The sequence below is a fragment of the Phyllosticta capitalensis genome (genome assembly GCF_038381095.1).
Source record: "Phyllosticta capitalensis strain CBS 128856 chromosome Unknown BKA78scaffold_2, whole genome shotgun sequence".
Taxonomy (NCBI): Eukaryota; Fungi; Ascomycota; class Dothideomycetes; order Botryosphaeriales; family Phyllostictaceae; genus Phyllosticta; species Phyllosticta capitalensis.
The window spans coordinates 3007270-3019051 of record NW_027117440.1 but is presented as its reverse complement, the minus strand read 5'-3'; the positions used below and the strand labels follow the sequence as shown (position 1 = coordinate 3019051).

Below are 11782 nucleotides of genomic sequence, written 5' to 3'. Positions count from 1 at the left end.
GCGACATCAGACCTCTATTCAACCTTTGATGTTGGCGTCACAAAATCCAGCCCTTACAATCCTTTCAGTAGAGCCATGGTCAAGTCCCGAGTGCTCGATGCATCCGTCCAAACCCCCGGATCGCCTCGCCCGTTGCAGTCAAGAATGGAGAAACCACGACTTTTTGCGGGGTAAGGACCTCGCTACTAAATGGATGCATGTCGGACTCGACATGGGGCCACTTCTGTCACGAGGGGCGACCAAACCTCTTTTCTATTTATTCCTGGAGCCGTCATCGCAGCAACGGGAATCACGACCGCCGGCTAGCCTAGCTCCACCACTCAGTCGGTCGTGATGTGGCCGTTCTTTACCGTTTTCCGTAGGTTGGGTGGGTCGTACACAACTTCGGCCAGCCCCCTCCTGGATCTCCATTCCGGCCCCTTGTTGTCGAAAAGCACAAAGTCTGCCGGATCCCCCTCTGCGATTTCAAGTTTGGCAGACGGCAGACCTATTGCTGCCTTGGCTCTTCCCGATATGCAGCCCTTTCAAACGTCAGAATATGTGGTGGATCCACGTCGACATGCAAGACTTACATATAGCAGTTCGGCGCCAGCCTTTGTGCCCGTTTGGTAAAGACCGATTCCTAGGCTTGCAATGGCCAGAGGATCACAGCTGCCATGAGGCGTGAAAGCGTTGCCCACATTATTCACCGCAAGCGCTCCATGAAGTTCGTGCTTCTGGATCAGCTTGGGTATGTTGAGGCTTCCTCGAACATCCTCCTCAGTTCTCATCATGAAGAGATCGCTGGTTGGCAGGCCTACAAAAGACACTGGCAGGTCACCAATAGCCTCCCGCAGTTTTGACCAGTCTCCGTCGTCAAAATGCGTGAGGCGCGTGCAGTGACCAAGCGTAATCATCTTGCCCTTGTCTTCTACCCATCTTTTCTCCTTGAGAATCTTGAATGCCTCCCATACAAAGGGCTCCTTGGTCTTGTCAAGATGATAGTCCATGTGCAAATCTAGAAACTTGTCATGCTTCAAAGCAAGAGATGCGATCCACTCTACGTTTCTCTGCGTGCCCTCCTGCTTGCTCTCGACATATGGCGTGCTGCCTAATACGTCTACACCTTCTCGCGTGACTGCCTCGGACATCAACTCTCTGATGGTCTCGCCCCCATCAGGTCCAGAGAAGAGAGGTAGCTGGGCAAATGCACATATCTGGACATGGCATCTAGCCTCGAATTCGCGCTTCAGCTTAATTCCGGCATCGAGGCACTTGAAGCCGACGTCTGCATCCACCTCAACAAACGCCCGCATGGCCGTTACGCCATAGCGGATGCTCTCCTCAATCAATTGGCGCCCTCGTCTTAGGAGATCGTCTTCTTCAAAACGCGCCTTGGCCTTTTGAGTCAACGTCAACGCCTCGGCAAAATCGCCCTGCTCGATTTGCAAGTCGGCAAACTTGGGGTCCTGCAAGAGGAAGCACTTGTCCAAGTGGATGTGAGCATGGCACAAGGAGGGTGCAAGCAGACAGCCCGACGCGTCCAAGACGCCCGGGAGATGAGAGAGGCGCGGGGCACGCGGATCGTGGGCTTCGATGGAGGCTACGCGGCCATCTGAGATGAGGACGTCCCATAGGTCTGATGCGGGTTTGCTTGGGAGTCGCACACCCATAATGCGAGCAACTGCAGGTGTGGCCGGGGATGCAGCCGCAGCGGCGTCTCGTCCGAACTGAATCTTTGCCATTTCGGCGTCCAGGTCTATGCCCATTGCGGCGAGGTAGGCGCCGGCCATGGTGAGATGTCGAGGTCTGACGGTACGCGTTGATGCGCTGACGAGATGACGGATCGTGAGAGGATGGCCGAGAGACTCAACAGAGACCCAGCAACTGCAACAAAGAGAAGCAGAAGAAGTAGATAATAATGTCGGCCAGATTAGCGTGGTGGAGTTGTTGTCTCCAGTGGTTTACCCCGCCTCCTTACTCTTAGCGAATAAAAAAGCATGCCAGCCTCTGCCAGTGGCCCAGTCCCAGTCCAGTCTCAGTGTCCTGCCCGCTGAACGCGTCGCCCGTCTGTTTCTTCGCAGCTTCATAGCTTCACTTCATCTCCATCACGACACCCATCGCAATTGCTGAGCCTGACGCGTTCAGTCACCATGCAGGCTGCTCAGTACCGGAACTACCCGCCGCAGGCGACGACTCAGCGAGCGTCACCGCACGCAGCAGCTCAACCTCGTCGTCCTGGTCCAGGTAAGGTCGCGCTAGCCGAAGCAACCACTCGCACGCTGCCCAACACTTCCTTTTGCCTATCCGCAAACACCCACCCTCCAAGCCATGATCAAGCACGCTGACTTGGACATGATGATGCGCCGCCATCCAGGTCCCATCGCCGGCCATCCTCCTCCACCCATGAATCCGCATCAGCTGCAGGCCCAGCAACAAGCTGAACTGCAAAGACGCGAACTGCTCAAGCGCCAGTCGCGCAAGCCCACCGACAAGAACCTGCCCGATGGCGTCGACGACCTCATCATTGGCGATGGCGTCGCCCAGTATAAGAGTCTGCGCGAGGTCGAGCGCAAGATTGACGCCGCCATGATGCGCAAGCGCCTCGACATCAACGACTTCATGTCCCGCAACCTCACCTCCTACAAGACGATGCGCATATGGATCAGCAACACGGCCGAGAACCAGCCGTGGCAACAGGGCGCCATGGACACCGACGCGTTCGACTTCAACACCGAGAGCCAGGCCACATATCGCGTCACCATCGCCGCCAAGTTGCTGGATGACGAGCACGACGCCGACGCCAAGAAGGACGAAGAACCCAAGGATGCCGACGCCATGGACGAGGACAGCAAAGACGCCGCCGCGAAGAAGGGCCCTCAGAAGAAGCCCACTGCCCAGCGCACCAAACTGTCGCACTTTTTTAAGCAAATCACCATCGACTACGACCGCTCGCCCACGCTGCAGCCAGACGGCTTTTCGCACATTGAGTGGAAGAAGCCAGAAGGCAACGCCGCCACGGGTGCCAACAGCGACTTTGATCTGTTGGTCTTTGAGCGCAAGGCCGATGAGAACATCAACGTGACCATCAACCTGCACCGCGACGAGGTACCGGAGCGCTTCCAGCTGAGCCGTCCGCTCGCCGAGTTGATTGGCAGCGAAGAGGAGGACCGCGGCGGCGTGCTAATGGGCGTCTGGACGTATATCAAGGCAAATAACCTCATGTCCGAGGAGGACAGCCGCAAGATTCGCTGCGACGCCCACCTCAAGGCTGTATGCGCGCCCCTTTCTTTGGTCTCAATGTTTTGATGATGCTGACACACAACCAGATTTTCAACAACCGCGATTTCGTCATGTTCCCCGACATCCCTCGCGACATTCTCCCCCACCTCTCGCCGCTCCCACCCTATCAACTCCCCTACACCATCCGCGTCGACAAGGATTATATCGCACCTGCCGCCCCGGGCAAACCCTCGAAAGCCACCGTCTATGACGTTCTCGTCCCGCTCGAAGACCCGCTCCGGACCGCCATGTCGAACCTGACCGCCCCGATGACAACGCTCACCCAGATCGCTCAACTCGACGACCAGCTCGCCCACCTCGTCCAGGCGCTTCACCACAGCAAGGCCAAGCACGCGTTCTACACGTCGTTTGCCGCCGACCCTGTCGCCTTCGTCAAGCGCTGGATCAGCTCCCAGCAGCGCGACCTCGAAGTTATTCTGGGCGAAGCTACGCGCGGTGGCGGCGAGGACGTTGCCTCGGACGAGTGGCGCCGTGGCGGCGCTGATGGCGTCTGGGGCAGTGACAAGGCTACGGAAGGGGTCGGCATCTGGCTGGCGCGCCAGAAGCACTAGGCGTGCGAAGAGGATATCTTTAAAGATGTGCGAATAGCAATAGAAGAGTGTGAGAGGCCGAGTATTAACGAGGAGGTGGTGGTGGGAAGGAAAGAAATTTACAAGAATAATAGCTCGAGCAGCGAAACGGATCCGGAAGAGGCCAAGGCCAAGCTCGCGCGCAAAGCACGCCGCAGGGAGCACATGAAGCTGTACGCGCGGCGGGAACGCGAGCGCAACCGCGCCATCCTCGCCGGCGAAATCCCAGAAGGCCGCGCTTATCTGCCCGACGCGGAAGAGGTGGAGCGCGTAAGGGACAAGGTGGAGCGCCGGAGAGCGTGGGAGGCTGCTCGTTACAGGAGGAGGAAGGCCGAGAGGTTGCGACTGCGAGAGGAGGAGGAGGACGCCTCGTCGCCCGCTACCCCCCGCACAAACCCAACAAGTAACCTGAATTCGAGACGGAGTGCTGCGCGCCATCAACCCCATCAACAACCCGAACCAGACCCGCTAGCACATCTCTTTTCGGAATCAGAAGGCCTGGACGACCAAACACCAACGCCTGACCCTCATGGGCGCCAGAGTCGAAAGCGCGATTTCCTGTCTTCGGGCATTGGCAGTAGCAGCAGCAGCAGCAGCGAGCCGGATGATGAGAGGGATGAGGATTATAAGGACTAGTAGAGTATGGGGCAAAATCAGAAAAGGGGACGAGTACACGAATGCTTTGGATGGACGGATGGCGCTGAATGGCATGGGGCGGCGAAAAAGGGGTGGGCAGGAAGGCATGCAAGGCGTTGGGTTGATCATGTTCCTCTAGAGATGCATGCGTGTGTCTCTAGATGGACAGGCCAGGCAGGCGTTCTTTGGGGGAGCTTTGTATTCATTGCTTTTCATTTCTTCTCCTTTTTTCTCCGATGGTCACAAGCAGTAGAGGAACAACAGACGAACTGGAATGTCCCGTCTCAACTCAATCCCCAATTCTTCCCATCGACTCACTCCAACACCAGATGCCCAGCTACTCCAGCAGTGCACTACTACCTTGGTGCACACCGTGTATCAACACATCAACCACTTTACCACTGGCAGCTTTTACCAGTGCCAGTCACTCACGACAGAACCTCGTCATAGCCTTTGCCCTTCGCCTAGGCCTTTGAAAGTTTTTTGAATGAATTTGTAGTCAGTGGTGGTATAGGTAGTTTACATATTGCATTGTCAATCGGGAAAAAGGAGAACAAAAGAGTTTATCAAATATAAGAGGGTCTTACTGTAACGAGGAGCAAGCACAAAACGATAAAAAGGTGGGAGGAGGTGAAGAGAAAAGAAAAATGTAGAGACGAGGATAGGATGAGGTGCGTGCGTCCCCTGTGTCCAGCTGCCTGCCTGCCTGCCTGTCTGCCTGCCTTCCGCCTGTTTGCCAAATCCATGAATCTAGTCTCTCGTCCGTCTCTTTTCGGTGCGTCTCATCACTCACTCCAGGCAGTGGCAGACACAACAGACGAAAAGGCGGCGAGACACTGAAGGCCATTCATCCATCGTCCCTCGTCCGGCGCCGCATTCCAACCACAACAACCAACAAGTGACCTACCGCTTAGCTGTTCAGGTAGTTGCGAATGGCACCTGCAGACCCAACGTCAGACGTCAGTTGGCCATGTAAAAGGCTAACACTCAGCTCTCCACTCGCAAAAGACATATAAAAACAACCACATGTGCCGTTGCCACCCATACATGTACAAACAAACATCACGGGCGCAGGAGGGACAGTAACTCACCTTGCAGTCTCGTGGCGCCCTCGCCCAGCAGGTTGGACAGGTTGTCCAGGTCGTCGCCGGCCGTGATGCCGAAGCGCCGCACAAAGTCCTTGGCTGCCGTCTCCAGGTCGCCGTAGTCCTCCGGAGGCTCGTCTTCCTCGGGCCGCCCAAAGTACGCGTTGGATGAGATGGACGTCGCGCCCTCGAAGCCTTGCAGCCGCGTCTTGGCCTCGTTTTGCGCCGACGGGTCGAAGTTGCCGCGGCCGAAGAATTCGTCCGATGAGATGCCCTTTTGCGTGCCGAACTTGTCGCGTGCGAAGCGCTCCGAGTCTGTTCGTTTGGTTAGAACTGCTGTGTGTAAGTTCTTGAAAGGGCAACATACCATCCTCTGCGGCTCTGCTCGTCGAACCAAAACCGCCCATCTTCTTCGGTGCCGGAGCAGCGGCCTTCTTCGCGCCCACCTGTCCAAAGCCCAGTCTTTGCACGCCCATGCCCAAGCGCTCGACGTCGCTGTTGCTCCTGTCCTTTCCAGAGGAACCGAGTCCACCGCGGGCCGGGCTGATTGGCGTCGGGCTGGCAATCTCCTCGCTCTTCTTTGCCTTGGCAGCTGCCGCCGCAGCCTCCTCTGCCGCCGCACGCTCTGCGTCCTCGTCATATCCCAGCTTTTTGATGCGCTCCTCTTCCTCCTTGGCCTTGCGCTCTGCGGCTTCAAAATCCAGGGCATCTCCGCCGGGCGTAATCTTTTTGGCGCCGAGTCCCTTCTTCTTTGCTCCCAAAATGTTGGCCTTGCGGGGCGCACCGGTGACGGTGCCCGTCTTGCGTATGGCAGCGGCCGGAACAGCGCGAGGCGCCGCGGGCTTGTTGTCATCCGATCCAGCAGCAAGGGGCGACTTGGGCCGTGAACCGTTGCCGTTGGCGGGGGCGTTGAGGAAGGGCGAGCCGCTGCGAGAGCCAGAGGCTGGCGTGCCGGTGCGCGAGGGCGGGTTGCTGGGGCGCTTGATGGTGGGCTTGTCCCAGGATGAGAAAAAGTCGTCTTCGTCGTTGACCGGGGTGTTGGAGCCGGAGGTCTCGGGGTCGGGGACGTCGGTGATGACAACCTCGTTGGGGTATCTAGCCATGTTAGAAATGCGGCGGCGAGGAGAATTCTAGTAAAGCATACTGCTTCTTGTCCTGCGCTACCCGCCTTCCCAATTCCTCCTTGTACTTGGTGGCAGCGTTGGAGGTGTATTTTATCTTGGGGTCCTTGCTGTTGAGAGCTGCTGTGCCGCCGTGGGTCTGGAAGTACTTGGTTGCGGACTCATTGCCACCGACCTTCATGAGGCGGAGCTGATCCCATTGCCAAACTATGCCACTTGTCAGCTAGATCCCCCACCCACTGGATATTTCGTCCCGTACTGTCCAGGTTGGTGGAGCGCACAAAGGAGATGTGTACTCCCAGGTTGCGGTGGTTGGCCGAGCAGTCGAGGCAGAGGTAAATTCCAAATGGCACCGAGGACCAAGTGGGATTCTTAGCACCGCAGTCGAAGCATACCTGCCGCGGACGTTAGACGAAAAGGCCAGACGTTCAGCAGAGGACAGGGGCGGGGCGGACCTTATTTGCGGGCTTCGTCTTGAGCTTGTCGAAGATTTTCTGCGACTCGGCCTTGGTAGCCTGGGCCATGATGGGCAGGCGGTGGTCGCAGAGATGGTGGAGAGGGGTGGGGTGGGGGGAGAAGGTTGCACTGGCTGGCGGTTGTGTTGATGGTGTGGATTTGCGATTGCGCAGCGGACGGCAATGGAGATGGGGCGGCCGCACCCTGGTCAGTTTCGAAGCCGCAAACTGGCAGCAACATGGCCAAGGTGATTTCACGTGACATGGACTTTTCTGGGACTCTTACGTTTCCTCTCGCTGATTGATCCCCTTGCTTTGCATCATTGTCAAGCCAACTCCCTCGACCACGCGACTCGATTCGAGGGTTCAACTAGCCGCCCACTACCAACTGCGTGACAGCCCGGCGCTTGCGTCAATCCACATCAAGCTTTTGTTTTGCCGTTGCCTGGCCTTCCTTGTGTCTGATCATCCAGCCATTATTCTGAAGTGGATCATTAGCCGCCAAGTGTGGCATTTGACAACTTGTGGCAGTTCAGGATGCCGCAGCAAAATGCTCACCTCAGCCCAGGGCCAATACACCTCAGCCCGGGGCCAATGTGACGTGGGTGTATACCTGAGAGCCTTCATCGCCACAATCATAAACATACTTATTGCAACGAGTGCTCTCGATGCTAACCCAACACTTGAACTTCGGCAATGGCTGATTCTACGTTGAGTTTATTCCCATCTCTTGGCCCCTGGGGCCTGCCAGTGACGCCTGCATTATCGTTGATCCTGGTGAGTTTTCCCACAACATCTTGTAAGTCACATTTCTAACACATCAAAGACTTTATTCCTCGACGATTTCGTGACGCCAGACCACTTTATCGGCATTCCATTGAAAAAACACGATAGCTCTGATGAAGCAGCTGCCAAACATGCAAAGCAGGTCGAACGCGCAGAGCGTGCAGCCAAAAATCTGCGACAAACCATGCCGCTCCTCATCTTCTCTACCTGTGTAGCCTTGTCCTCCGGCGTCCGCCCCGAATCACAAAACATTCGATATATTTTGTGGCTCACATGTCGAGTGCTGTACAAATGGGCATGCATAAAAAACATTCGAATTCTGACCGGCTTTCTTCTGTAAGATCACGTTCATGTTGTCAAAAGTCTCTAATATGCTGACATAGATGCAGTATCACTTCTTACACAGCCGTCTATCTGAACTTGATCAATGGTTTCATCCTTACAATTTGCAATGCCTGGCGTGCCCACCGGCAAATCCCCCCCTGAATGATCCAACCAACAAGCATGCGGCGCGGCATCCTTCAAAATTTTTCTGTGTTGGTCACACGCTCTACGTTCTCGAATTGGTCAGAAGGACTTGAACTTGTTTATCGAAAGTTGGATTGGTTGTTGGCTGCCAACTCCACTTGGAGGCAACAGGCCATTCGGCTTGGAGTTCATGGCATAGATACCCATCTTCTAAAACATCGGCGGTCGTCGGTTCCAGGGCAGCCTATCAAGCATTGCGAGCTAATTGATCGGTGCAAAGCTTACTTGACTACGGACATACGGCACGGCTACTACAGTGTATGCCAAACTGGTCATCCTTTTGTTTCACAGAAGCATCTTGGTGGTAAATCCTTCCCGAAGACCCACTGTGCAACTGATTGAAATGTTGGGTGCAAGGCAACAGCTGTACCCCGCGCCAGGCTCCGAGGCTCGAAAGCTTGCTTCAGCAAATGAGATGTCATCTAAGAGCAGCCCTCCACCTGCAAGTCTCTCGTGGACGCTGTCACGTCTTCTTGATAGTCGTGGACCCATTCAGCGCCCGTTAACAGCAGGCCCTAACCGCATCTCTCAACGCCTTGGTCTCACACCAGGCTTCCTGACTTGCACGTCAATCAAGTAATAGGACAGAGTGGAAATATTTGCGCGCGAATACCAACGAATGGTTTGCACAATCTCAGACCGAGCCTACTACGGTCACGAGACCAGTAAACGCTGATTATCAGCTTTGAGCTGCAGAAACGCGTCAATTTTTTCTCTGTCGCCTGGAAAAGGAGCATGCAATGCGCGAATATCCAGTGTCGAGTGGCGGCAATCACCTCCACGGAAGACACGCGGATCGACATATCAAACACGCACACTCCGAGCCAAACTAGCAACAAGCACAACTGCTCTACTACACACGCACAGCATTAGCGGTGGTCCTGCATCGCCCACTCCAAGGAAAACAACCAGGTGTGGTTTCGCTTTCAAGATGTCGCGGCGCGTCCGCAGGATGCCAATCCATGCGATGAAGTTGTCCACTCGCCCGCGGACATGCATTGGCAGCTACCAGTAAGCATGAATGACGAGGCTTATTGCATCGACGGTGGTGAGACTATAATGCTCGAGTCTCCAAATTTGTATTCACCGGCCAGATGGCCTACAAAGGGCTACAGGACCCAGAGCTCTGTTTCGTTGCCTCGAAACCATCCAGAATCCAACCTTGGAAAAGTCGCTCCTGCCGTCGATGACAAAAAGTAGGCTGCTTTGAATCGGTGTACGTGCACAACTGTCGCTGCAGGCTGTTGTTCCACAGTCCGCCTTGAGACTCCACGCGTACTACCGTCTGCCTGCTCGTCCTCTCCACTGATTAGGCAAACACACCAGCGGCCCATATCAAGTGGATATATAACTGACGGGTGTCCTTCTCAGAACTAGTCCTCCAAGCTACCTCGTTCAACTGTGCTCCCGTCCATGGCCGACCTGGACGACCTCGTCTTGATCGAGGTTGACGACTACTTGCCCTCAAGTCATCTTTCATCTCGCACTGCTTCGCCAACCATGTCCGACGTTGGCTGCCACCACCCCCTCAACTCGGAGGAAGACCAATTCTACCAAGCCCTAGACAACTCTGGCGAGCCTACTCATACAGAGCCGTCGTCCATCTCCCCACCTCACCAAGCGGAGAGCTTCGTACCATCGCCTCCGCCTCCACCTCCGTCTTCACACTCGCTGGGTCCTACACCACCAAATGGCGAGCTCGCCGCCTCGTCGGCTGGAGTTGATGTAGGGATACCGTTTCCGATAATTGAAGTCCACGAAGACCGATTCAAGGAAGACGGCAAATCCTCAAAGGACTCTGTCGCGGGACTTCAGTCCTGCCAGCCCAAGTCAAAGTCACCGCCAAAGGGCTACAACTTCCCAGTCACTCTACACAACGGACGAGCGTTCAATCCCAACCGCCGCCGTCGTTGCGCCTTCAACGATGCTCCGCCGCCACTTCCACCCCCGACACTACCAACTGATTCCTGGCCAAAATATCCCGAAGGCAGGCCCAGGAGTCGCGGCATGTCCCCGATCCTACCTCCAGTCTGTGGGATGCCCAAAGACATCTTCAATCTACCACCCCCACCAAGCTTCAGCCGAAAGCCGTCGGACAGTTCCTTCAACGTTGATCAATCTTCCACCTTGCCCTGTCCTCCTCCTCCCCCTCCTCCACTACCCCCTCCACCCTTCTGCGGCGGTCCAGGTTTGAACAGCTTCCCTTGCCCACCGCCACCGCCGCCGCAGTTCGTGCCACTATCGACAGTCTTCTCGTCCCTCGATCTCAAGTTCCGACGCTACGAGCCCTCCATTGAGCACACAGTCAAGTTCCCCACCTTCACCAAGAAATCAAAACTCCCGCCACGCCTCGGGAGCCTCCTCCACCACCGCGCCAGCCCCTTCGACCTGCACAACTGGCTCTGGCTGCTCAAGTACGGCGAGCAAGAGCGGTGGTACGCACGCCCCGCCGAGGCCGAACTGGCGCGTCTGCGCCGCTTCGAAGCCAAAGGCCTGGGTAGCGAGCTCGTCGACCTGGTCGCGCAGGGCGACGGCGAGGAGCCCGCCCCCTCCACCGCTGCCCCCGTCGTCAAGGTCTGGGTCGGCGAGGTCATGGGCGCGTCGCCCGAGGGCGAAAACCCCTGGACCGGCATGCCGTACCGCGAGCCCACGACCCCAGCCGAAGAGCGCCGCCTCGAAAACGAATTCCTCGTCTACTACTCCGTCGTCGAAGCGCCGTCGCAGCCGGACGACGCAGACTCCGTCCGCGACGACGACGAGGATGACGACGTCCGCCACGTCTCGCGTAACGCGTTTGATGGGTGCGAGGCGCTGGCCGGCGGCAGGAAAGTCTACAAGGTGGAGCGCACCGGCAGCGCCGATGCTTGTCTGGCGCGTGCGTGGCACAATGCCGTCTTCAATGGCTGGAGCACCGTCTTCAGTTGCGTCCTTAGCGGTGATGTTGATTTTGTGCAGGCAGACCAGCAGGGCCTTGGCGTGAATGCTTTTGAGAGGGTGAGTTGTGGGGCAAAGCTGCTTGAGCGGAACCCGCGGGGTCCTCGAAAGAAGACCAAGATCTTTTATTGAGGTCGTGAGAAGATGAAGAGGTCGCTCCTTATTTTCTTGGTCCGGATACGGGTGCGGTGGACCCCTGATTGTGCATGAGGTTTTGGTGAAGCATCCTACAAGAAATAGTAGCCAAGCAAGAAATGAGATTTCCTTACGTAGAGTATGCTACTTCTCGCGTCAAGCTTCCACGATTGGAATGAAGATTGCTCGCACAGATGTTACAAACCGACAAAGGAAAGCAACATGTGAAGTATGTAGGTCGTTCTATTAAG

At 56.3% G+C, this 11782-nt stretch overlaps 5 protein-coding genes across 5 annotated transcripts; 3 read left to right on the top strand and 2 right to left on the bottom strand.

Annotated features, from left to right (window-relative positions):
* Positions 1-1967, bottom strand: BKA78DRAFT_307164 (cytosine deaminase protein-like protein). The gene is made up of 2 exons (XM_066887832.1): positions 573-1967; positions 1-521 (listed from the first exon to the last, which is right to left on the bottom strand). The coding sequence occupies exons 1-2, from the start codon at positions 1770-1772 to the stop codon at positions 321-323; spliced, it is 1401 nt and encodes a 466-aa protein (XP_066748334.1). The 5' UTR covers positions 1773-1967; the 3' UTR covers positions 1-320.
* A 418-nt stretch (positions 1968-2385) lies between these two features.
* Positions 2386-3833, top strand: BKA78DRAFT_330136 (uncharacterized protein; the record flags this gene model as incomplete). The annotated part of the gene is made up of 2 exons (XM_066889735.1): positions 2386-3252; positions 3309-3833. 2 exons carry the CDS (start codon positions 2386-2388, stop codon positions 3831-3833), a joined length of 1392 nt encoding a protein of 463 aa, XP_066748333.1.
* Positions 3834-5549: 1716 nt separating this feature from the next.
* On the bottom strand, positions 5550-7217 carry BKA78DRAFT_245994 (uncharacterized protein; the record flags this gene model as incomplete). The annotated part of the gene is made up of 5 exons (XM_066884172.1): positions 5550-5887; positions 5940-6667; positions 6717-6900; positions 6953-7088; positions 7149-7217. The coding sequence occupies 5 exons, from the start codon at positions 7215-7217 to the stop codon at positions 5550-5552; spliced, it is 1455 nt and encodes a 484-aa protein (XP_066748332.1).
* Positions 7218-7694: 477 nt separating this feature from the next.
* On the top strand, positions 7695-8613 carry BKA78DRAFT_86984 (uncharacterized protein). The gene is made up of 3 exons (XM_066893882.1): positions 7695-7925; positions 7975-8270; positions 8324-8613. Exons 1-3 carry the CDS (start codon positions 7845-7847, stop codon positions 8418-8420), a joined length of 474 nt encoding a protein of 157 aa, XP_066748331.1. The 5' UTR covers positions 7695-7844; the 3' UTR covers positions 8421-8613.
* Positions 8614-9639: 1026 nt separating this feature from the next.
* On the top strand, positions 9640-11671 carry BKA78DRAFT_87047 (uncharacterized protein). The gene is made up of 2 exons (XM_066893884.1): positions 9640-9775; positions 9834-11671. Exon 2 carries the CDS (start codon positions 9876-9878, stop codon positions 11526-11528), a length of 1653 nt encoding a protein of 550 aa, XP_066748330.1. The 5' UTR covers positions 9640-9775; positions 9834-9875; the 3' UTR covers positions 11529-11671.
* Positions 11672-11782: the final 111 nt, after the last annotated feature.

Coding starts and splice junctions, on each gene's coding strand:
- BKA78DRAFT_86984 (XM_066893882.1), top strand. CDS start 7,845: ATGGCTGATTCTACGTTGAGTTTATTCCCATCTCTTGGCCCCTGGGGC. Junction 7,926..7,974: donor CTGCATTATCGTTGATCCTG/GTGAGTTTTCCC, acceptor AACACATCAAAG/ACTTTATTCCTCGACGATTT. Junction 8,271..8,323: donor ATTCTGACCGGCTTTCTTCT/GTAAGATCACGT, acceptor ACATAGATGCAG/TATCACTTCTTACACAGCCG.
- BKA78DRAFT_307164 (XM_066887832.1), bottom strand. CDS start 1,772: ATGGCCGGCGCCTACCTCGCCGCAATGGGCATAGACCTGGACGCCGAA. Junction 522..572: donor CTGGCGCCGAACTGCTATAT/GTAAGTCTTGCA, acceptor GACGTTTGAAAG/GGCTGCATATCGGGAAGAGC.
- BKA78DRAFT_87047 (XM_066893884.1), top strand. CDS start 9,876: ATGGCCGACCTGGACGACCTCGTCTTGATCGAGGTTGACGACTACTTG.